General features: G+C 38.5%; 1 protein-coding gene across 2 annotated transcripts in view; it reads left to right on the top strand.

Moving 5' to 3' along the window:
- TGFBR1 (transforming growth factor beta receptor 1) overlaps positions 1 to 25,761 on the top strand; it is a 55,190-nt gene that overhangs the window by 13,926 nt on the left and 15,503 nt on the right. The window contains exons 1-4 of one of the 2 annotated variants that reach the window (XM_073227114.1): positions 4,456 to 4,476; positions 14,330 to 14,569; positions 17,448 to 17,678; positions 22,282 to 22,512. In XM_073227114.1, the coding sequence (XP_073083215.1) occupies positions 14,440 to 14,569; positions 17,448 to 17,678; positions 22,282 to 22,512 (592 nt within the window). In that variant the 5' untranslated portion in view covers positions 4,456 to 4,476; positions 14,330 to 14,439. Of the gene's footprint in view, positions 1 to 4,455; positions 4,477 to 14,329; positions 14,570 to 17,447; positions 17,679 to 22,281; positions 22,513 to 25,761 lie in introns of those variants that run through there. The other variant, XM_037004011.2, reaches the window with a different exon arrangement.

The following is a 25,761-nucleotide window of genomic DNA, read 5'->3' as shown; positions in this document are numbered from 1 at the left end:
CCTTCATGGTCGACTTAAATGTCCCTTTGGAACCTGGGAAGTGATCTTTGTCTGGCACCCCCAAGGGCTCCTCCGGGACAGGGGCACCCCCAACCACAACTTTCAGAGTCATGGTTGATCCCCATAGTCGACCCTTCTCTGCCTCCCCATGGTGAGAATCCTCATCCACTGAGGCCCAGTCTCCCTTTATCTACTCGTAAACTCCTGGTACCAGGTACTGAGCCTTCTCAGTGTTTTCGCCTCAACCGCTCGGTTAGAGGTGGTGACGACCCCCTAACTATGTCTGATCTTCTCTGCGACCTTCTCAATCGCTCTGGGATGCCTCAGCGACTTGTGAATGGTCTCATTCTCACCATGGGATCTGGCCCCTCCATTCCCGCAGATTCACTGCTAGGGTGCTTACTCAATAATCTAAAGTCCCTCCACCTCACTCCAGACCTCAAACCTTTTAAGCTTATTCACTACTGTAATGAGGTCTGGCGACAATATTCCTTGGACAATCAGTCTAAATGGCCTCCCAGTGGCTCGTTAGATCCTAAAATTCTCTGCAACTTATACAACTTCTGTGAGTGCACAGGCAAATGGCAAGAGATCTCGTATTTCCGGGCTTTCTCCTACCTCCAAACCAAGCCCGCTCTCTGTCTCCCTTGCAATCCTAAACATCTCCTTGCTCTAAAAAACTTCATCCCACCACCCACCAATTCCCACCACATCCTCTGACTTTGACCCTGCTGATGAACCTCCTCCCTACCCATCTCAAACCCCTACAGCTCCCCCTCAACCATCGGTTCCTCTCTCGCCCCAACCTCCTCTGCAAGATCAAAATCCCAACCCTCCCAGCTCCCCTAGTGCCGTTGCAGGAGCCACAGCACCTCCTCCTCCTCCACAACCAGTTCCCCCTCCCTCACCCAGTCCTGCGCCAAGCCCTCCAGTCACTCGCTCTTGAACCCAGATCCTAGCCCCACTATGGGAAGTAGCCAGTACAGAGGGCGTCGTCTGGGTCCATGTCCCTTTCTCTCTCTCCGACCTATCTCAAATTGAGAAAAGATTAGACTCTTTCGCCTCCAACACAACTACTTACATAAAAGAGTTCCAGTACCTAACTCAGTCATATGATCTTAACCTTTCATGATATTCACAAGATCCTATTCCAACACACTTTTGCCCGAAGAGCATAGGCGAGTCTGGGAACAGGCTCGAACTCATGCCGATGAGGTTCACCAAACTACTCCAGCTCATCCAATTGGTGCTGAGGTGGTTCCTGACCGAGACCCTAATTGGGACTATAATACAGCAGGGGGAGTCACCAGTCAAGGTCAATTCATTACCTGCCTTGTGGCAGGTCTCAGGAAGTCAGCCAATAAAGCCATCAACTATGAAAATCTCCAAGAGGTTATTCAGGATAAAAACGAGAACCCTCTATATTCCTAGACCGCCTCACCAAAGCTCTTTTACATTATACAAACCTAGACCCTGAGACCCCATATGGGAGACAATTATTAATGACCTACTTCTTTACCCAGAGTTTCCCCAACATTAAGGCTAAACTTAAACGTCTAGAGAAGTGACCCTTAACTCCTCAGGCAGAAGTCCTGGCAGTGGCCTTCAAAGTATATCATAGAAGAGATGAAAAGGCCTGTAAACAAAAAATATCAAATGCCAGCTAAGGCCTTTCAGCCTACCCCAACCACTGGTGCTCGGGTATTCTCACATCCTAAGAAGCAGCCAGGAGGACCTCCTGGTCCATGCTTCAAATGTGGTCAAATGGGTCACTGGGCTAGAGCCTGCCCAAATCCCTGGAAGCCCCCAGGTCCATGCCCTAAGTGCCATCAGGAAGGGACACTGGGCTGTTGACTGTCCTCGCACACTGAGAGGTGCCAGGCCATCCAGCTCTTAACACTCCACACATAGACCTTCTGGGTCTGGCAACTGATGATTGAGGGGGCCTGGGACCCTTCCACCTGACCACTACCATCACTGTACAGGAGTCCAGGGTAACCATTGTGTTAGCGGGTAGGCCCATCTCTTTCCTTTTGGTCACCGGGGCCACCTACTCAGTCCTGAAGGAGTTTTAGGGACCTACCTCCCTCCCTCTAACAGTCCTCTATAGTCGGGGTAGAGAGGGCACAGCTTATCAGCCTTTCCAAACTCCCATGCTTCACTGCCTCTTACCAACCCTTATAAACTCCCATGCTTCACTGCCTCTTTAAGGGCATTACTCTCTCTCATTCCTTTTTAGTGATTCCCGTTGTCTGGTTCCCCTTATGGGAAGAGACCTTTTATCCAAGCTAGGGGCTCTTATCTCCTTTACCTTTGGACCACACCTCAACCCCAACTCACCTTCAATCCCACTTTTACTCACCCTCCAACCTGCTGCAAACGCACCTACCTCTCCTTTTCCTTTGCCACCCCATCTGATTAACCCTGTAGTCTGGGATACCCTCACCCCCTCTATTGCCACCTGCCCCCCCGTAATTATCAGACTTAAAAACTCTGCCTCTTTTCCCTCTCAACCTCAGTACCCACTGCCCCTCAAGAGTTTACTGGGCCTACAGCCAATTATCCAGGAACTTTTATACAAACAGCTACTACGACCAGCCGATTTCCCTTACAACACCCTGATACTGGCTATCAAAAAACCTAGTACTAGCTCTTATAGGCTAGTTCAATATTTAAGAATTATCGGTGCAGCTGTTACTCCAATCCATCCAGTAGTCCCTAACTCCTATACTTTATTATCCACTATCCCCATCTCTTCTACTTACTTCTCCGTCCTTGACCTCAAAAATGCATTCTTCAGGATTCTCCTCCATCCCAGTGGGACCACTTACACCTTCAACTCCACAGACTACAAATCCTCCAGTAATCTACTCTACAACCCAAACAGGACCTCCTTACAGCTGCATAAGGCGGCATATATGCCCTACTCCAAGAACAATGCTGCATCTACACCAGCCAGTCCGGTCTCATACAGGATGGTGCAAAACACCTCCGTGAACAAGTCTCCAAACTCCTAGAAAGCTCCCCTAACAATCCGTTCCCTTACCTCCTCAACTTGCTCCTGCCCCTCCTAGCCCCTGTTACCTTTATTATTATTATTCTCCTTTTCCTTCCCTGCTTCATTAACCTATTCCAAAAATTCATTCAAAATCAGATTTTGAAAATTTCTAACCATACTGTTAACCAGTTACTCCTCCAGGGCTGTCAAGTCCTTCTCACGAAGAATAATGAAACCAGCCAGATGACATCACAAGTCATCTCAAGATGCCCGCCCTTCCCCAACTATACAGCAATGGCCTTGCTAACCCCAGAATCTGCACCCCTTTCCAGCAGGAAGTAGCTAGAGAATGAGATTCTACACCCAGTTCCCCAAAGGCCCAATTAAGAAAAGAAAAAGATGGGAATGAAGGCAAATTCTGGCGCGCTAAGACTCTCCACCCCTTAAGATCCAATCACCAACAACCAGATGGTCTCCCACCCCTTAAGATCCAATCACCAACGCAGAACACACCCTACCCCTACTTCTTAAAAACGTGCTTCCTCACCCACGAGCTGCTGCTCCCTCTCTCTGGGGGCAGCCATTTTCTCTTTCAGATAATAAAATCTCTTGCATGGGCCCGTGTCTCCTGAGTCGTTCTGGGGTAAGGAGGGTCGTGGCGAGATACCCTTTCAATAATAAAGATTTAATGTATTCAAATTTTACAATCATGAATAGTATTCCTTTAAAATGCTTATTGAGTTTTCTAGGAAACTGTTGATAACAGCGGTCTACAGAGAACACCCAAATTAGAAATTAACCAGAAAAAAGTCAAAACAAGTAATACATCCACTTGGAAATACAAGGTTATTTTTCTAAATAATTCCTGTGTTAAAGAAGGAGTTACAGCTGTCATTACAAACCATTTAGAAATGAGCAACGTGTGTACTACATACCAACACTATTTGGAGTTTTGCGAAAGTACTACCCAAAGGAAAATTTAAGTTAGAGAAGGAACAATTAAGTTAATACATAGAAAATAAGGATTTAGAAAGCATTTAAGAAAAGATTTGATCCATAAATCAACAAATTGGTTCTTTGTAATAAACACATAATTAAAATAGACAATATTTGGTAAATGTAAAAAAGATGAGTGGAAGAATGGAAAAGGAGAATGGTGTCTCTTTGAACTTTCATGTATTTTAATATAGTCCAACTTTAGTTTTTTCCTCTTAAAGTTAGTGCTTATTTAATTTAGTTAATCTTCCTGTACCCAATGTCTTAAAAATGTTTTCCTGTATTTCATTTAAAAGGCTTCTTGTTTTACCTTTCATATTGAGATGTATATATAGCCCATCTGGAGTTGATTTTTGATTATGGTATGAGAAATATTTTTTTTTATGTGTATACCCAACTGATCCAGCTATTTGTTGTTAATAGGTCCTTTTCCCCAGTGTACTACAGGTTTCACCTTTGTCATAAATCAAGGAGCTGTATATGTGAGTATCTGTTTCTGGGATCTATTCTGTACCATTGTTTTTTCCTTTTTATCTGTGTCATTACCATACTGTCTGAATTATTATAACAACAACTTGATATTTAGTGGTGTAAGTCTTCCAGAAGCATCATTTTTCAATTGCTTTGGCTTTTCTTGGTACATTTTTCCATAAAAATTTTAGAATCAGCTTGTTATTTCTCTCTCACAGACACACACACCTGTAGGATTTTGATATAACTTTGTTCAATGTACAGATAATCTTGCAGAATATTGACAACTTTATAATATTGAATCTTCTAGTGAGGAGGATGGCATGGTCCTTCATTTATAAATACATAAATTTTACTTTATATCCTCCATAATTTCCATCAAATAAACAGTGCTTTGAAGCTTTCACAGTAGAGGTCTTACATGTTTTTATTAGCATTATTCCTAGGTATTTGTTTTTTTTTTTTTTTTTAATGCTCCTGTAAATGAAACATTTTTGAATTTTTCTGTTTGGTGCTGGTTTCTGTTTTATCATGAATAGGTGCTGGATTCTGGATTTATCAGGGTATTTTGTTTTTGTTTACATAAAGATGATAATGATCTGTTTACATTTTCCTAATCTGTACAGCATCTCTATAGATCATCTCCCTGGAATGACCTTCCTTTGTTTTTTATAGCCTTCCTAATTCTCAGTTTAGAGTCATTGAGAGAAATTTCCCTTTTTGGTGCTGTCTGTACTTGGTCTGCATTACTCTTTATCAGTGGCCTGTTTGTTCTCTACATTACATCAGGAACTCCTGGAGAAAAGGCATCTCATTCTAATCATCTCTGCCCTAAAGGTGTATTCTTTTCCTCCTACACAGGTTACATACACTATCCTTTTCTGGTAAACAGTGTTCAGGCCTTACTCTCTGCTTCTGAAATTACTATTGCATGGCCCAGTTGGCTCATTTCTTCTACTATGGCTCCAATAGGTCTTTACTGTTTGCTGGCCCAGATATAACTCTTCTCTGTCCTTAATTAAAAGGCAGTTGCTGGGTGGTTACCACTTCCTTCTCTTACCACAGTCCTCTCATACTTTGTTGCCTTAGCCCACAATGGTCTGCTTTTTTCACTTAGCTTCATCACTATACCTCAGCGTCTGTGCAACCAAGTCACATCTTCCACAGCCACTTTTGCTTTCCACAGGGAAAGGTTGAGTCCTTTGTCCTGTCCTACTAGGGGGACCACCGTAGGTTAGCTAATAATCCTCTTTTTCTTTCTGTGCTTTTAGAATAAATCTAGATTATGTAATTCTTGGGGTCGTTATGGAACTTGTAGAAGTACCCCAATCTTTAAGATAAGGAGTTAGGATCAGGCAATTATCAGGTTCCTTCCAGTGTGAGCATTTATGGTTAGTAAGTAATGATTCTTTGTAAGTCAGGAGTATTTCAAATGTACACACTGGATGTGTTCCAGGTGCTGTTAATTTGGGTTAGACCTGAAAGTATCCTTCCCTGTAGGTGACTCTTATGCTACTACCAAGAAGTTCTGGGGCTAACCCTGTTTAAACTCACATTACTGAAGAATTCTCTGGGTATCTGTGAGTGGAGAAAGAGAGAGCTACTGTGAACATTCACTGCTTTATGTGCACACTGTTTACATTTCACTCTGTGTCAGTGTTGTGTTCCAGAGCTGTGCAGAGGTTTGCTCTTCTTCTCTGTTCAGCATCTACAACAGGGACTGACTGGCAAGCACATAGTAGTAGGTGCTAAATAAATATTTGTTGAGTGGGTGCATAAATGAATCTTTGAGCATTTTATTATGTGCCAGGCACTATGCTAAATATTCTGTACCTATTATCTCATTTAACTCTCAGATCTTCTGAGATTGTTATTGTTACAAATTTAGGAAACAGGTTCAAAAAAGATACACAAGATTCTTAGAGGTTGACTAGTAATGATAGGATTTGAATTTAAGTCATTTTGTTTCTGAATGGGGTTAACCACCGTTCTCTTACAATACCCACTGAAAACATAAACTCTGTTAAGAACTATGTAAAAGTATGTCTAGATTGGGGAAAAATGAGAAATTTGTTTATTGTTTACCACTCACCACCAGGAACAGAAGTTTCTCTGTTGCTTTTCAGGGGCTAGGGTAAAAGAGGGCATACATCTACTCTGTATGCTAACATAATCCCTCAATCATTAAGTGGAACAAAAACAAGACAGCCTGAGAGACGAGTTGTGATCACATTGTGTACAGCTTTAATGGTCTGACCATTTCCCTGTCCTTAAACATGGCTTCTAAAATAACAGCTTTACTGGCTATAGTCTTCCATTTATATCAGAATTCATTTTGTCATTGCCCTATTGTCATTCATACAGGTTGTTTTCAACCATAAAATACTGCACCATGCAGATTTTCACTTCCTAAGAAGATATTCCTTAGCAAGAAACATACTGGGTCTCTCCTGTGCTCCAGGATTGAGGGGTGTGGAGGTGCATAAAGCACGAACCCAGTCCCTGACCCTAAAAAGTTTACACTTTAATGGGGGAAATAGATAAATAACAGTACAATAAACAATTATAAGGAACACTGCTATAATTATTGTCCCTTGTAGTCATCACTGTAATTGTGAAGATGTTAAGTTGAATTAGTCAAAAATGGATGTTTAGTATTTGATGTAACTTGTAAAGTAATAGAATCTCACCATCTAAAGGATTGTAGGGTTTTAGACCAGTGTTTCATTTTAGGGCAGGAGAGCCCTACTTCAGACTATTTATTGGTCATTAAGATTAAGCCTCCGCTTAAGTATCTCTAATGACAGAGAAATCATGACCTTCTGAGGCAGCCAGTTCCATTGGAGGGAAGAGCTTTAATTAAGAAATGATTTTTTTATAAGACAAAATTTACCACATCCTGACTTTGTGATTTGAATTACTATTGGAGTAAGACAAGTTGACTAAGTTGCTGCATCTATAAAATGTGGTGGTTTTCTCCATGGCTAGGGTATCTTTCAGATCAATATGTCTCTGACTCATAATTCATGACAGATTGATATTCAACAAACACTTATTATATTGAGCATTTGTGGGATTTTGTGCCTGGTTCTCCCTCTGCCTCCCCCATCACCATGGCTACAGTTAAGGGCAAATGCTGTTGTTTCTTTTTAAATCTGTTATTAAACAGACTCCCCAAATCTGCTGAGCAAATCTTTGTCCTGTACTTGTGCAGTTGCTTCATTTTGAACCTAAATGAAGGCCTTTGTATCAATTGTCCTTACTAAGTCTCGTCATTTAGGCAGCCTGTTCTTAGCATCTTTTTCTCTAACATCAGCTAACATTATGTCACTTAATTCCGTGGAACTTAAGAGACCAGAAAATGGAGGTATTGTGGAAAAACAAGTGATTGAGAATTTAGGAGCACAGCCAGGCAAAATGGAGGTTTGTGTTGTTGAATTGTAAGTGATGCTTCATAAGTGCTTGAAAGGTGACAGAAGTGGAGTTTATCTGGAGGAATGTCTGGAAAAATCAGGTTTTTCTTTTGAAGCTCTAAATTTGGGAGTGAAATGTTATCTAGACCAGTAGAGAATTTAATTGCAGATTACATGGTGCTCAGTATTTTGACAAGCTCACTGTGACATTATTGCTACAGGGTAATCCCAAGAGGGTAGGGTTGAGAAGGACCACTGAGTGCTTTCAGGGACAAAAATCTGGGGCAGTGGGCTAGAAGGGGCTGGCGGTTGGAGTTTTAGCCTTGTTTGTAGAGATACGCAACATATTTTTAAAAAGAAGAGGAAGAGAGCCCCATGTAGTATGCTTTCTTCAGAGCGGGATGAGAGAGAAGAGAGGACAGACCCCTTTGAAGGGTGGGGGACATGATGCTGGGGAGGAGAGGGGTATGCAGAAGACCTGGAGCAGAGAAATAGACCAGATGGAAACAGGGATTGACATTAGTAGCTGACAGGCTTTGTTGCAGCTTCTAACTTTTGCCTTTACCTTTGCCAACAGTGATGCGATCTGCTTTTAACTGTAGCCAGGCAGACAGAATAAAGGGCATTTCATTGTTCATGTCCTTTACCTGCCTATTGTGCATACTTGTCATATTTGGAAAACCCTCACTGTGTAGTAAAGCATAACTGTGTTGTGTTAGGCAGAGTAAGGGAAAGAAGAGCCACCCCAGCAAAGTCAGAGTGGTGACAAGGTTGGAATCCAGCCTCTGGTGAGAGAAATCTTCATTCCCACTCCTCTTGTTAACTGCAGAGCTGTCTGAGCAAGAAGGAACCCAGGGGTCCTTTCAGGGGCCTTTTAAAATTAAATCACACTTACCACTATTAGATGAATAATGCTGTATGTGGTTTTGAATATGTTGACTTTACACTAACAGGCAGGCCAAGCAGAGTGTTTCTGGAAGACAGTTAAAATAGGAGTTTGGAGTACAAGTGCAAGACCAGGAAGTTCAGAGATGCAGATCTGAGATGTAGCCAAGGGCTGAGTGGGGAAGTAAGTTAGGGAAATGTAGTGTCATGTAAACCAGTGAAATACATGTTAATGTGTCTCATATCCTAAAAAAATGGAGAAGAAAAAATTTGAATTCAGCATCACTAGAGAATTTCAACATGTTTAGTCAAGTTCTTGATGGGGGGAAGATGAATGATGGGAAGAGAGATCAAATGAGGAAGGTTGACGAAGGAAAGTGTTGAAGTATATGCACAAAAAGAGGGTTAGTTGCATAGACACGTCACTGTAGGCCTAGGAGGACAAAGCTTCTGGAACTAATTTTTATTTAATCAACAAAGGTCATAGTTCACAGGCTGTCTCTAGCCAAATACATGGACTTGTGAATCAACCCTTGGTAGCCGGTGTTAGGTAGAAGTAATAGTGTTTTAATAATGTGATCTCCAGACACACTGAAGTGAGGCAGTGATGGAAATTTTCTTTATAGTTGGGACCAAAAGCCAGAACCTCAGCTTGGAATTTATCACTCCAATACTATAGTACAGTGAAGATGATAACCCCAGCGGTCCTGCTGTCTCTCTTCACTGCTGTCTTTTCCTTTGGCAGCTAGGCAATTGGACTCTGGCATTTTTCACATTACGCCGTCATCACACTTTGAAAATTCCATGATTTACTTTACAGTCTTTGGAAATTTTTACTGCTAGTAATTGTATTTCCTGGTATGGGACTGATAGTTTTCTGTGAACACAGTAGTTGTTCACTGTAGTGCTGAATCATAGTGAAATCTTTGTGAAGACATTTTAATAGGGATTAAGCTTAAGTTAACTTTTAGGTGCAGGAGAGCTACAATGCAGATAAAGTCAGATTAAATGAATAACCCCTGCCATGAATAGGCAAGTTTGCATATACATGGGTTGTAACAACTACATTATATTTTACCTTTCTGTCCAGAGGCTGGATTTTTCTTTTGGCCTTAATAGTGAAGTATATGCAGATTTCAGAAATGTTAAAATGTGGGAAAATGTGCATTTTGGAGTAACTCTGGCTACTGGTAGAGATTGGGGCATGGAAGCAATAGGTGGCCAAGGTAGGAGAAAGGTAGCAAATAGGGAGTTTGATATCTTTGCTATTAACCACAAAACTTAAATGTTAGGGGTCCAAAGAAGAAGCTGTACTTTGAACCACCAGGGAGTCTTAAAAGGTTCAAGTTACTTAACATATGAATAGTAGTACAGAAGAGAGTCACATATATTTTATTTGTTTATATGAAGATAATATAGTGGGAATTCACATCCACCTTTAATCTGGGTGAAATATTGTTACAGATAATTTTGGTACTCGTAAGTTTTGGTTTTTCAATTAGTACAAATGGTAGAATTGAATTTATAACTAGATGATGTTCAAGGTTTCATGTGGCTCTGTCAGTCTAGGGTTCTACAGTGGAATTTTAGACATTACTTTTGGGAAGAGGTATTTATTTTGGTATTAATTATTTGGTTTATTTCCCCTAAAACTATGTCATATACATATACACATACATAATAGCAATCTTGTATTGAGTCAAGATGGTGATTTATGGTAAAATAGAACTTTAAAATTCCCTCAAGAAATAAACCCTTACTTGGTTAAGCTTTGTGTTATATGATATTTGTATTTATCTAGTGACCTGTTCCTATTGAAAGGCTCTTAAGAGAAGCCCTTATGTATTTTTCATAATGTCACTTCAATTCTATAGACATGAAGCTAGATATAAAACCTTTATAGTTTTGGCTCATTTATAAGTATAAACCAATTCTGCAAATTAAATACAAAGACAACTAAAAAGCCAAAAAAATCAAATTAATACAATTATTCAGTGTGACAGATGATATTTAGATTTCACAGAAGAAAAAAAATAGCCTTAGGTCTGATTCCATTTTAAATCTGTTTCTGTATTATAACTTCAGTGATACTAAAAGCTGCAAGTGCCGATTCTCATAAGTTATGTTGTGCAGGACGGTATTAATGACATCGGTGCTTTGTTCATAATTTCAGAATAATGAGACCTCACACCTAACCAGGACACTCAGAGCAAGCATTCCTCAAATACCAATTTTAACGAGATGTCAGCTGTGGTGGTCACCTGAAGATGAGGTTAACATGACGTTACTGAGATATTTATTAAATGATTCTCTAAACCAATTAATGCTGAAAGTGAGAGTGGAAAATGTAGTTGTCTACTTACACAACCACATATACTGCTAATGAACTTTTGCAAATTGTACTACAAAGATAGGACCCATGTAACACATGTTTTGGCTGTCAACTTTTCAAATGTACCATGACTTTATCATCATATGCTCTGTTGCTTCAAGTTCTCAATCGTTTTCACCCTTTAAATTACAACTGAAATCTTTGCTGGTATAGTTTGCCATGTGGACATTTGGCCTGGAGGGGGTGTTCACACAACTGAAGCTGCAGCAGTGAAAGCCTGCTGAGAGAACTCATTTAGTTGGTGGCTATTCATGGTCCAGAATGTTTATTGTTCGTCTTAGATTATCTCATAAATGAAAATATGTTAGAATCCCCTTCTTCTCCACACGTATGTGTGAGCTCCTGTTTGTGAAACACTGCTTTAGCAAATATTTTTCTGATCACTACTTAGGAGTCCAGGCTCGAAGGGAAAACAAAACAACAAAAGTGGCTCTTAGTGTAATGAGGGACAGTTTAACAGCAAACTGTAAGCAGAGAGCTCCATGGGAACGTACTGAATGAAAGAAGCTGCCCGGTTATCCTAAGGGTAGGGGAGAGGTTGTCTATCATGGAGAAGATCTTGTTTGAATAGGGTCTTAAAGGATAAGAGAGTGGGTTTAAAAGCAGAGAGAGAGCATGTGTAAAGACCACGGTCATGAAGTCATGGTTATCATAAAGGTGAGAAGTGTGCGGCCCTAGATGACATCTGTAATGGGAAGGGTAAGTTGGAACCCAAAAGTAGGTCTTAATTATTAGACCAAGCGTTCAGCTCTTACTTCATATGTTCTAAGGGAACCCTGAAGATCTTATAACTGGCAGAGTATTTGTGGCAGCATTTTTTTATGTATAGCAGATGGCATAGTGTCGTGATGTCCTTTGGTAGTCACTGGAGCTCTTCAGGCACTGTGACCATGAGTAACTAATCTTTGTCTACAAAGCTTTTGGTAGAGTAACCTATAAAAAAATTGCTTAGAAAACACTGGTTGGATGACTAAACTCATGAATAAAGAGGATTCAGAAAAGAATGATGATAATCTCCTGTGGTGGTAGTTTTGATCTTTTGTGGGTGACAGAGGTTGAAAGTTATAAACCTCCTGAAAATGCAAATACATACCACATTTGGCCTAGAGTTTCACAGGCTTATACCCCTGAAGCCAGTCCATGGATTCCTAGTTCACTGTCCCTCCTTAGGAAATTGTATCTATATAGAGAGGATATACCTGTATTGTGTAAGTATACCTATATTGTAGGGAACCTACAGTCACCACCAAACCTCACCATGAATAGCTGCTATCTCTTTTGATAGTATTTAAATGGAAGTCTTTAATGTCTCTTTAAATAGTCCTTATATTTTTCTTGAGTTTTCTTCATTCTTGGGACAAGTTAATTCAAATAGCTGAATTATCTAAAAAGAAAGGACAAATTTTTAAATAATGATTAGGGTAAAACTTTGCTGGTCTATAAAGATACTAGAAGTGTTCTAATTAAGTGAGCAACTAAGAACAACTGCTTGAGGAGATCCTGACATATGTAAATTTGGGTTTAGCAAGTGAGTTGGGGGTCCCCAAGACCCCCCTCAGGCTCTGTGATTTGCTAGAAGGACTTGTAGGACTTGGAAAAGTTATTCTCATGGTTATTATTTTACTACAGTGGGAGGATACCTATTAAAATTATCAAAAGGAAAAGGAAAGGAACATGGGGCAGAGCTCGGGAAAAACCAGGTGCAGGCTTCCAGGTACTCTGCCAGTGCAGAAGCACAGGTGCACTCCAGGGCTTAGCAGCAGTGTGACAGCAGTTCAATGTATGCCAACTGGGAGGCTCACCACAGCTTTGGTGTCCAGGGTTTTTACTGGGGCTCAGTTATGCAGGCTTGCAATTATCTTATCAGGGAGAATAATTCAAGGACTCTGAGCTCATCCCCCAGGAACTGGCCAGGGGCCAATCATTAAGACAGGCATTTCTTGGGAATGCACAGGGTTTGAGCAGCTCAGACCTCCTGAGACCTTTTCTGCATAGCTGGGTTAGTTGTTCACATGGAGCTCAGAGAGTTCTAGGCTGCCTAGCCACTCTTTTGTAGATAATGGTAGATCTCATCATAGATGGCCATTCCACTTACCTGGACTCTTCCTTTCTTCTTGCCAACAAGTAATTGGAAAGTTTGGACTTAAGGATATTATCTGTGCTTTGCAGTTTCATGATATCATAGTGAAATGTAAGTGCCCATTCTATCATTCATTCAATAAGTATTTTTTGAGTGCTGCTATGTGCTAGGCCTAGTGCTAAATGTGGGTTTATAAAAATGGTTAATATGGTTTCAGCCCTCAAGGAGCTTAGAGTTTCATAGGCGAGAAAAACAAAAATAGTAATTGTGATAAGGAATGTGTGCTTTGGGGAGCACTTAACCTCGCTGGAGAGCATGGTAATTAATGGGTGTGTGTGTCTGTGTGTATGGGAAAGTGTTGATAATAGTAGAAGACTTCCCTAAAGGAGTCACTCCTCAAGCTGAGCCATAAAGATCAAACAGATACAAGTGGGCATGGAGCTAGTGTTCTCCAGTCATTCCTGCAGCTGTTACCTACGTGATTAGAACGTACATGTATTTTATTGGTGCAGTCTCCTTGGCTTACCAACAAAGTACCCTAATCCTAGAGAGAAGATACATGTCTTTCTCAGGGTTTGCACAGAGAAAAAAGTGTTTGGCTCAATACAAATTATTTCCATTATGCCATTATCATAAATCCACCCAAATGACATTTCCAACCTATAGTAAGTAGGTAGCAGTGTTTTCAAACATTGCTCCCCAGTGAGGAGTATGTGACTATATAGTTTTAGTCTGATAAAAGTTAAGAATTACCTGTTAAAAATGTAAATGTATTTTGTTTCTCAAATGGGTGGGCAAATTCTTGCCTTAACTTCGACAAAATTGCATGTGGAAGTTTTTCTATACTCGGAAACACAAAAGTTTCAAAAAACCTGGGTCTAAATTTCATCATATTTGGCTCCTATATATGTGTGCTTCCTAACAGAATTTGGAACTTCTAAGAGGAACATCTACAAGTTTTGCTTTTTGAACAGTGCAAAGAAATTTAAAGATTATGGTATGATCAGGAATGTATTACTTTAGTAAATATGAGTTAATTTCAAATTGTTAACCTTGGGAACTTTTTCTAATAGAGTCTTGTTCTCTTTTTCCAGCATTACAGTGTTTCTGCCACCTTTGTACAAAAGACAATTTTACTTGTGTCACAGATGGGCTCTGCTTTGTCTCTGTCACAGAGACCACAGACAAAGTTATACACAATAGCATGTGTATAGCTAAAATTGACCTGATTCCTCGAGACAGGCCATTTGTATGTGCACCATCTTCAAAAACTGGGTCTCTAACACATTGCTGCAATGAGGACCATTGCAATAAAATAGAACTCCCAACTGTTGGTAAGTTGTGTAAGATTTTTTTTTTTTGATACTGCAAGTAAAGCTCTTAGACCCTGAGTGATTTTTAGAACTGGGTGCATCTTAGAAATCATGTACACCAGCTTGTTCAGTTTAGAGACAGGAAATAATTTGTCCATAGTTGCAGAACTAAGAGAGTAGCCAAATTCTGACTACTGGATGTGTGGTGTTTGAGAAGTTTGTTTCAAAAGTAGATGTTTTCTGAGGTCTGTTATGCCTAAAAGATAGCATCTTAAAAAGGAATTCTGACACAGCCCACTGCCTCAGTGTCCTCCTGAGTGTCCCTATTTTGTCCTCAGAGTGAATTTCTTCTTCCTTGGAGAATGCTTCAGCCTTTTAGAGCAATCTGTAATGGGTGGGAATTGAGATCAGCACTAGAAGTCTGATGCCTTCATTTTGTAATTTCACCTTGCCTTATGACCTCTCTATGTACAAATTATTATACATGCTTTGTAGGTTTTTGGTCCTTCACCATAGTTTATATTTTAAATTGTTTTGGCAGTGGCAGAGGCAAGAATTTGAAGGCTTCATCAACTAGTATTAGATTAATTTTAAGGGTTTTGGTTTAAGAAGTCAGTCTGAGCACATGTATTTAACTGTTCCATCACTTTCCTCAAACCCCAAATTCCTACTGTAATAATCAAAGGAATATAAACATGGGGGAAACCTATATTAATGCTAGCAGAATTAATGGAAGAATGCCACCTATAGGTCTACACGTGTGAGGAACTTCTGCAGTTTATAGTGCAGATGACAGCAGACTAGTGAAGAATTGACTAACCATACAAAAAGAAGTGAAAGGACCTCTTAGAAAAATCCCAGCAATACCTTTAAGCTCAGAGGGATTGGAGGGGAGGTTAGGCTACAGGGCAAACTCTCAATTCTCCCGTAGGAAGCACCTGGTTTCTGTGCTCAGAGTGGCAGGCCACAGTGCTTACTTTACACCCAGTCTAGGCATCATGCTAAAGTAAGGTAGGAAGCCTTGCTGTAGCTCAGAGGAAAAGGGCAAGCCCTGCAGGTTACAGAAGGAGGGAGCCCACCTACTTCAAGTGGTAACAGCAAATCCAGACTACATCTTCACGTCATAAGGAAACTCCCTGTGGCAAAGCTCTATCACACTAATTTTTCTGACATTTATGTAAGCATCTGCAGTTCTAACATGACAAAGAAAATGGTAATTCTAGAATTTCCTGTTTCCATTGTTTGGCCTTGAAATATCTGAATTGAGACTCAGAAAACTTTGTGAAGAACTCATTATTTCTAATGTTAAACATATATAAATCCCTCATTCCCAGGTCCCTGTAAGCAAAGAGCAAAAAAACTACCAAATGGAAAGATTCATTTGCTCAAAAGGAGATATCATCCTGTGAAGTAGACTTACCACATGATAGGGAGGAACTTTTGAATGATCCAAGGTCTATTTTCAGTTCACTATGAAATGAGAACATTTTATGATTGATAGCTTTTAGATGAAAAGCTCAATTGATGAGTTATTTTTTAAAATGCAGTATTGAAAATGAACAGTAGACTGAATACTGTATATTTATAGTGAAGCGGGAGACAAGTTTGGGAAATTTTGTTACAAGTCAGAGAAAAAAGACAGTAAGCAAATTAAGTAATACAGAGGACAGAGGTGATCCAATATGCTTAGTATAAAAATTCCAGAAAGTGATATTGGAGCAGACAGAAGAGAGAATACTATGCATAATTAATGAAAAACTACTTACTCAAATATGTAAAATGAAGAAAAGTATCAACTTCAAGAATAAAGAAAAAAATTTATATGAGCTCAGCACGAGTGAACCCTGGTTACCTATAAAAGGAAAAAGAAGTTCAGATTTTCTGCTTTTTTAAATATTAGAAGATAATGGAACATTATTATGCAAAATTCTTTGAATCAGAATTCTTTCATATGTATAGACAACGGGCATCTTTAGATAATTAAGTATTCAGTGTGTAAAAACCCATGTACTCTTCCTGAAAGAAATTACTGGAATTAGGATTCTGTATCATAAGAAATCAATCCAAATAAAGATCTCAAGAATAGGAAAGATGTGATATGAAAGAAATTGTTGTGAGCAGTAAACCAGCAAGGCTTGGGATGAATGCCAAAATATTTGTAATTAATGTGTTTCTGAAACAATGCAAAATGTTAATTAAGAGATTATAAGAAAGTAAATGATCTTGAATTAAAAGTCTAAGTGATTAAAATAGACTAGACTAGAAAGTATATACATGGAAACTATTAACAAAACAAAGGAAACTAAACAAAACAAAGGATATATAATTTCACATGAAAAAAATTGGGGGAGACTCATGCACATACAGTAAAACGTGAGGTGTTTTGAGATATTAAGGCTATAGATTTTTTTGTTTTGTCTTTTAATTTTGCTCATCTGTATTTACACATTTTTTTTCCCCTGCTATGAGCATATACTGACTGGCCTTGGAATAAGGAGATAAACTGAATTACTTAAGAAGAAGAAAGAAAAAGAAGACTCAGGTTATTAATGGGAGTGGTTCCAGGTTATTGGTTCTTTTATTAGTGACCTGAGAGTGATAAATGGGGAGGTCCTAGAATGTTGGTGGTAGTTGGCGTTGTAATTTAGATGACGGCTGAAGAATACGGGAAGAGTTAAGATGTTGACAGAGCTGGTGATCTTAAAAGGAAGGCCACACTGCAGGCAGACTGAATGATTCACATGTTGAGGGTTTGAGCCCAATGAGCTGCTGTAATATGGCTCTGTGACTAATGGTGGTAGTGGCTACTGCAGGAAATCTGGAGGATTAGAAAATTGTGGATGCCACCTACAGTGTTTTTTGGTTGTTGATGTTTATTTCACTTGAGGCCCTTTTTCAGGAAAGCCATCAACTGGCCTTGGTCCCGTTGAGTTGGCAGCCGTCATTGCTGGACCAGTCTGCTTCGTCTGCATCTCCCTCATGTTGATGGTCTATATCTGCCATAACCGCACCGTCATTCACCATCGAGTGCCAAATGAAGAGGATCCTTCTTTAGATCGCCCTTTTATTTCAGAGGGTACTACGTTAAAAGATTTAATTTATGATATGACAACATCAGGTTCTGGATCAGGTAATGTAATTGTTTTCCCTTTTTCCTAAGAAGTCTTTTTAAAATTATGTATTATTTTATTAGTTTGCTAAGCCAGTTGGCTTAGTTTGTTAAAACTTGGGGTAGGGCGAACACTTCCAGCTTTGATCCTAATAAAGGTCTTTAAGCTTGGGCTATGTATGACTGACTAGTTTAGGTAGACAAATTAGAATTTATTTTTTCTATTGAAATAAGTCTGTAAGTTGGCTTCGCCTTTGTGTTAAATTTCAAAGCATTCTCACTTTCTCATGACTCCAAGAGATAGAATAAGGATGATTATTCTCATGTAGGTGAGGTTGAAGTGCAGAGATATTCAAATGATCTGCAACTATCCATTTGTTCAGGACTGTTTAGCAACTTTATTTTTGTATTTGAAAATAGGCCTAACAGAAACTGTGTTTGGAATTGTGAAGGTTACTTACTTTTTTAACATGAAATTGCTGTCTTTAGCTCAGGCCTAGTTTTTTTTTTTTAATTCAACTAAGGAATTTTTAATTGAGAAAAGAATCTAACCACTTTGTTATTTAATGTAGCTTTATGGATCCATGGCCTCTGTGGTATTTGCTTCTCTCAGTTCTTTCTAATGATTTTTTGTGGGATTAGAACTAGACTGGGTAATTGCCAGAATTATCCCTTGAATTCGATTTTGGAATACCAGTGCTTCATGTTTAAACTGAAAGAGATTTATCTTTTACTTGCATGTGCTTTGAAAGGATACTAAGAGAGGAAGACCCCTATCCTCTAAGTATTGTAATTTGACACTTGGTTAGAAATCACGAGATACAGATTCCTGTGCAAGCTTTGTCATTTATTGGCTCCCTGACCATGGTTGAACCATGTTTCCTCTTTTGGGTTTCTATTTCCTTATTAGGAAAATAGAACAGATACTGTTGGTAATAATACTTAAAGTGGCTTAGGAGAACTTTTAATTGAGGCATACTATCCTTTGAAGAGTATAGTCAACTTCAGATAAGGGCTAGATTCATGTATAAAATGCAAATCTGAAAATACATACAATGAAAATCTCACATTTTATTATCAGATGACTAAAAGAATGTTAAAGCAGAAGTTGCAACTAGGGAAGAATTTGACTCACAGAATCACATCTGATAATACAGAAAGTTCACATAATAACACATGCCCATTTATTTTAAGGACATGAATATATATTGGTTCTGTATGCTTATCTGTTCATTTATTTAAGTATGAAGAAACCAATTTCTTGGCCTGAAGACTTGTATAGAATTTGGCTATATATATTCAGTAAGTGAGTTCTGTCCATGACTATAAGGACACACAGGCTTGCGTTGGAGCTCACGTCTCCTAAGGAAGCCTGTGAGGACTGCTGAGGCCATTGTGAGGATGGAGGCAATGAGAAGACCGGGTTGAGATGGAGCAGCCTTGGTGCTAAAGATGTGACCATCTTTGAGTAGGAGTGGTGGATGCATGGAGAGATGATTTTAGGGCTTCTCTGGGGTTTCCATTGATTCTGAGTTAGTCCAAAGGGTTCTCAAAGAAGCTGTGGTTCATTCTGGACCAAAAGGCTATGATAAGCAGGAACGAAAGTCACAGAACATCAGGGTAGCTGCAGACCATTTGGAATTACCCTGGGGACCTGTTCTCTTGTTACCTACTTACACCCAAGGAAATCAAAGCAGCTCATGTCGCTTAGCTAGTGGTCTGTATCTGGCCTCGGGAACAAGCCTACTTATAGGATGAAAAGAAGTTGCTGTCTGGATGGCAGCTTATTTCTAAGTACACATGTATTACCTTTTAAGATAGACATGAAATAAATAATGAAATGATTCTTTTTCTATTTTATCTGTATTACTAGATAGATCAGGGACTACAACTCTATTGTTTGAAAGCTTCTTTTCCTCTTTCTGCTCCTTCCCCTGCAAACACTTGGCCGTGTTGTTTGCTGGCGCTGTGGCTTTGGGCAGCTAGTTGATGTCTCATGTCCTGAGTTAGTTCATCTTTAAAATGAAAGTGAAGAGTTCTGCCCCGTGCACGTCATTGGATTGTTGTGAAGTTAAATGAGGCAGGATGTTTGTGTGAAGCACTTGGTAAATTGTAAAGTTAGGTCCCAATGACAAGTGTTACTCTTTAAGGTATTTAGAAGAAAAATCTGAGTTACAGTATCGATTTGCTGCATTGTACAAAAAAATTTAGTTGAAAGTCTCCTTTCCCTGTCATAGTTCATTGTGTGCTGAGTAGTCTCCAGATTTATCCAGACAGATGCTATCTTCTGTTGAATGATAGCAGGAAATGCTATTTCTTTCCCTTCTATTAATTACAAAGCCTTACTGCCACCTCATGCTTGGGACTCAAGCCAGTGAGTAAGTAAAATGTCTATACATAATAGCCTTTTTAGTTCTTCCATTCGTTGAGAAAAAGATAAAACTAAACATTTCATACTACTAATTCACATGTTTATTACTCGGTACCATGCCCATAATTGAGAAAAGACCCTGTCTGTATTTCCCCGGATGCATTAGTTTGAATCACAGGTTGTGCATGTGGGCTCATTTAAGCGTCATTAGATTGTAAAGTGTTTGTCAGCATGGGCATGCCTACCATGTTTTGAAAGGGAGCAAGACTCTTAGGGCAATACTCTCTATGTCTTGTTCATGCTTATGATTTCTTTAAAGTATGTATGTTGTTCAGATCTTATTTCTATTTTCATTGCATGTGAAGCTGCTTGGACACATGTTGAGGTTTTCTCTCAAGCAGTTCTAAAGATACAAAATAATAAAGCAGAGTATAGAGACCTGCATTCATCCTGTTTATTTTTGTCTTTAGAAGAAAGTTAACTACTTTTTAAAAATGCTCAGGTGTTCATGTGGGTATGTAACCAAATGCAGTATGATGAAACTAGATTTGGCTTTTAACTTTTAGTTCTGCATTCTAGAATCCAGTAATGTTGGGGAATATGGAAACTTGCTTTGAGCTGTTAACCTTTTCTTGACCATACCTTTTACATGAGTCATCAGTGTGTTAGGCATTTTCAGACTTCTCCCTTTGCAATTCCCCTTTCTTTATTCCTTGCCTTTCTATCTTCCAGATTAGCATCCTGAAATTAACTCTTATAGATATTTAAAATTTTTAAGTATATGGTATGGTCCTGTACAGGCTTTCAGAAAATTTATTAAGTTAGTATCTATATAATAAAGGACATAATTAAGAATTGATTATTCATAATACAAAAGACCTTGATTAATTAAGGATTGTTCACAGGTCTATTTTTAACTAGTGGGCCCCTCATAAATATGAAAACAATCGTTTATGTTTAGACTAACTACTTTGCAGGAGTGGGGAGGATAGAAGGCAAGAAGAGAGGAGTATTTGAGAAACTTACAGATGAAAAGAGTAAAACTTCTTATTGCTTCAAAGTAAAGGTTTAATGTTTAGATTTATAAGCATTTCACATCAAAGAACCAAAGAGGGCAGACAATTTCTTTACTGTCATTGAGTTAATTTGATCTAGCAAGCAATGCTGAATATAGATGATAAGTTACACCAGTCTATGTGTAATAGATTGTATAAATAACATGCTAGTGTTGTAGAGCATGAATAGTACACTGGTATTTTAATTGTCAGGGTCACTGTAATTTAAGATGATACTTCCTTAGTCCATGGGGGATATTATATTAAGTGAACTAAAATAGTCCCAAATATAGTGCTACTTAAATGTTTGTAGGAGTTATAAATCCTTTTCTGTAGATGAGTAAACATGGCAATATTTTAAAATACGTGTTTTAGAATAAGTCAAGTTCAGTTGGTGAAAAAATGCCAGTGTCCCATTACCAAGGTAAGCTACTTGGCATCTTTCTTTAAGATGCTAGTGTTGCCTAGGCAGCCAGTTCCTTGCCAGTAAATTGCTTGTCTTGAAATGGTTTCTACGATAACTTTTACTAATTTATTAAAAGTTCGGCCAGAATTTATTTCTGTTTCTTGTATTCACATACTTTTGTCCTCCCATTAGTAAACTGTTCGCAGATTCACCTTTCTAAAATAAGATTTTAAAATTATTTCTCTTTATTCATGGCCCTTTTTCAGAAATCTTTGATAGTTGCTCTTTTATCCAAGGTGACCAGTCTTTCATTGGTCATCTAGAGCCTGGCATTCAATACTCTTCATATTCTAGTGACAGCTTACCTTCTCGTCCACTGCCTTTTCACATAGCCCTTTTCTCTTTATCTAAGCCAGTTCGTTCCCTAAACACCTATCATTCATTTCCTCCTTCTGCCTTTACTTGCATATTCCTCCTACTTGAACACCTTAACGTCCTTTACATCCCTTCTGTAAAGACAGTCTAAATTCAATTTACTTTACAAAGCCTATCTTGATCCTCTAGGCTGGAATTTCTGGATTATTTTATTGTATTTATTATCTCATTTACCTCTTATCATGAAATACTGTTTTTGCAAATATAGTATATATCTCCTCGGAGAGATTGTAAGTTCCTTAATGGTAGAGCTTAAGGAGTTACTCCCATTCCTGGGAGGCTTTTTAATGAATGTTGTGTTGTTAGGAACACAGACTATTGTTTGTTGTGTTAAATACTATTTGTTTTTATCGTTAGGTTTACCATTGCTTGTTCAACGAACAATTGCAAGAACTATTGTGTTACAAGAAAGTATTGGCAAAGGTCGATTTGGAGAGGTTTGGCGAGGAAAGTGGAGAGGAGAAGAAGTTGCTGTTAAAATATTCTCCTCTAGAGAAGAACGTTCATGGTTCCGTGAGGCAGAGATTTATCAAACCGTAATGTTACGTCATGAAAACATCTTGGGATTTATAGCAGCAGACAATAAAGGTAAGTAACATTTGCTTCTCCTTTGAGCATAACAAAATATATTTAAGCCTTTCTACAAATATGGCTACTCAACATTGTCAAATTTGATGAGAAATTTCATGTAGCTTAGACCCATTAAGTCAAAGAGAAATATTACAAGTCTTTAGAAACAAGAACTTCTTAAAGATTTTGACTTTTGACATGTTCATAAATCCCTGACTCTTTTATGAAATGGAAAGATATATATATATATATATATATGTATATATGTATGTGTGTGTGTGTGTGTGTGTATAGATATAAGACCTATGTGCTTTTCTTATTTTGGTTCTGGGCAGTTATTGATTATAGTTATAGAAAAAAATTATAAACTGATAGCTCAAAACTTCAGATAGGATAGGGCTCAGGTGTCTGTTTCCTTTTAATCTTTTCCTGACCACTAATGTGTTTTGATATATACTAATGACCTCATTTATAGGGAGAGTGAAATAACTTCTGAATGTATTCTGTGTTCTAAGTTGCCAGGGGCTAAATAGGTGAATTTTTGAAGTAAACCCAGTTAAATAGAGAAATGGTTTCTCCAAAACCACCTTGGCCGGTGGTGCTTCAGATCAGGTGCTGAAGGAATCAAAAAAGCCGTGTCAGTTGGTGATGAGTCAGAGAGAGGTGACAGCCCGCAGTGACTGGAGGCTACTTCATCTCCTTTCCTGGCTTCAGTTATGACTGTTGTGTCCACAGTTTCTGTTATAGCTTTTGTTAGATACCTGTTACAACTCTCACTTATCCCCACCCTGAATCAAATGTATCTCCCTTCTTTCCTGTTTTTTAAAATGTGCTATCAATACCTTTTTTTAGGTTGGCCAGAACCATAGTCATCTTTTTCCTTTTCTCCGTTTCCATTTTATTCACCAATATTTAATTTTAGTTGGTGATTATTTATAAATTTGTCATTTTTTTACTTCTCTATATCTTCAGATTTATTTATAATCATTATTTTGTTTTTTGTTTTTTTTTTTTAGTTTTTATTGTAGAAAACTTCTAATATGTACAAAAGCATAGTATAATGAGGCTGTCACCCAGCTTTGACAATTATCAGCTCATTGCCAGTTGTATTTGATCTCTGATTTCACCTACTCTGTCCCAATCCGAGTTCTTTGAAGCCAAAGATATACCATGTCTTTCATCAATAAACACTTCAATTTTGCATCTTATGATTATGAGGAATTTTTTAATGAAACATAACCATAATACCATTGTAAGTTTGTAAAATCTCATCAAATATCTAGTCAGTTTCAAATTTCTGCAATTGTCTCCGTTTTTTTTTTTTTAAGAATTGATTATTCAATTTAGGATCCAAAGTCCACACAAAGCATTTGGTTGATATTTATCTTAAAATTGCTAGGTTTCTTCTCCATGTTTTTTCTTCTGGCAGTTTATTTATTTAAAGAAACTGAACTGTTTGTCCTATGGAGCTTATCACACTCTGGATTTTTTTAAAAATATTTTATTAAGGTATTATTGATATATACTCTTACGAAGGTTTCACATGAAAAAACAATGTGGTTACTACATTTACCCATATTATCAAGTCCCCACCCATACCCCAATGCAGTCACCGTCCATCAGTGTAGTAAGATGCCACAGATTCACTGTTTGTCTTCTCTGTGCTACACTGTTTTCCCCAGGACCCCCCCACACCATGTGTACTAAACATAATACCCCTCAATTCCCATCTCCCTCTCTCCTGACCCACCCTCTCACACCCCTCCCCTTTGGTAACCACTAGTCCTTTCTTGGAGTCTGTGAGTCTGCTGCTATTTTGTTCCTTCAGTTCTGCTTCGTTGTTATACTCCACAAATGAGGGAAATCATTTGGCACTTGTCTTTCTCCGCCTGGCTTATTTCACTGAGCATAATATCCTCCAGCTCCATCCATGTTGTTGCAAATAGTAGGATTTATTTTTTTCTTATGGCTGAATAATATTCCATTGTGTATATGTATCACATCTTCTTTATCCATTCATCTACTGATGGACACTTAGGTTGCTTCCATATCTTGGCTGTTGTAAATAGTGCTGTGCTAAACATAAGGGTGCATGTGTCTCTTTGAGTCTGAGAAGTTGTATTCTTTGGATAAATTCCAAGGAGTGGGATTCCTGGGTCAAATGGTATTTCTATTTTTAGTTTTTTGAGGAACCTCCATATTGCTTTCCACGATGGTTGAACTAGCTTACATTCCCACCAGCAGTGTAGGAGGGTTCCCCTTTCTCCACATCCTTGCCAGCATTTGTTGTTCTTAGTCTTTTCGATGCTGGCCATCCTTACTGGTGTGAGGTGATATCTCATTGTGGTTTTAATTTGCATTTCCCTGATGATTAGTGATGTGGAGCATCTTTTCATGTGCCTGTTGGCCATCTGAATTTCTTCTTTGGAGAATTGTCTGTTCAGATCCTCTGCCCATTTTTTAATAGGGTTATTTGCTTTTTGGGTGTTGAGGTTTGTGAGTTCTTTATATATTTTGGATGTTGACCCCTTGTTGGATATGTCATTTACAAATATATTCTCCCATACTGTAGGATGCCTTTTTGTTCTGTTAATGGTGTCCAGAAATTTTTTAGTTGATGTAGTCTCATGTCACACTCTGGATTTTGCTAATTGAATTCCCGTAGTATCTCTGAACTTGCTCCTTGTATTATTTAAAAACTGGTGATTAGAAACAGAGACTGAATGTGATTAAATTTTATTGGTTTCCTGAAAATATTTTATATTTCCTATATATTCTCTTGCAGCACATTAGGAAGCATATAATGTTGGATTCTCTCTTTTTTGTGACTTAAGGCCAGTGACGGTTGTAGGCAGTGATGAACAATGGCTATTACCAATTCAGTAATACTTAATTGAGAAACAAAACTAATAAACAAAAGCAGTGATCCTAGTTTGACCAAGTCTTCAGTTTTCATTTTTTTCCTTCTTTGACACCATTTAGGTTTCCCCCCCACTCTTAAAACAAACTTTATTATGTTCTGTGACTCTAGATTTTCTTTGTTAATTTCCTATTTCCTAATAATGTCTTTGTTTTGTGAAACTTCCTACCAATTTATATGAAGACTTTACTTCTACCAATAGTAATTGCTCCCTTAAAGAATTTACCCAAACTTCTGGTTTCAAACTATTGTGGTGGTGATTTTCAAATCTGCATTTTTGAGACTCAAACCCCACCCAGGCCCAGCATGTTTTAGACACATTCCAAGTTACAAACACAGTGGCACAA

The sequence above is a fragment of the Manis javanica genome, chromosome 2, assembly GCF_040802235.1.
Source record: "Manis javanica isolate MJ-LG chromosome 2, MJ_LKY, whole genome shotgun sequence".
Classification (NCBI taxonomy): Eukaryota; Metazoa; Chordata; class Mammalia; order Pholidota; family Manidae; genus Manis; species Manis javanica.
Note: the sequence above shows the minus strand (reverse complement) of the source record. Positions and strands in the feature narration are given on the sequence as shown.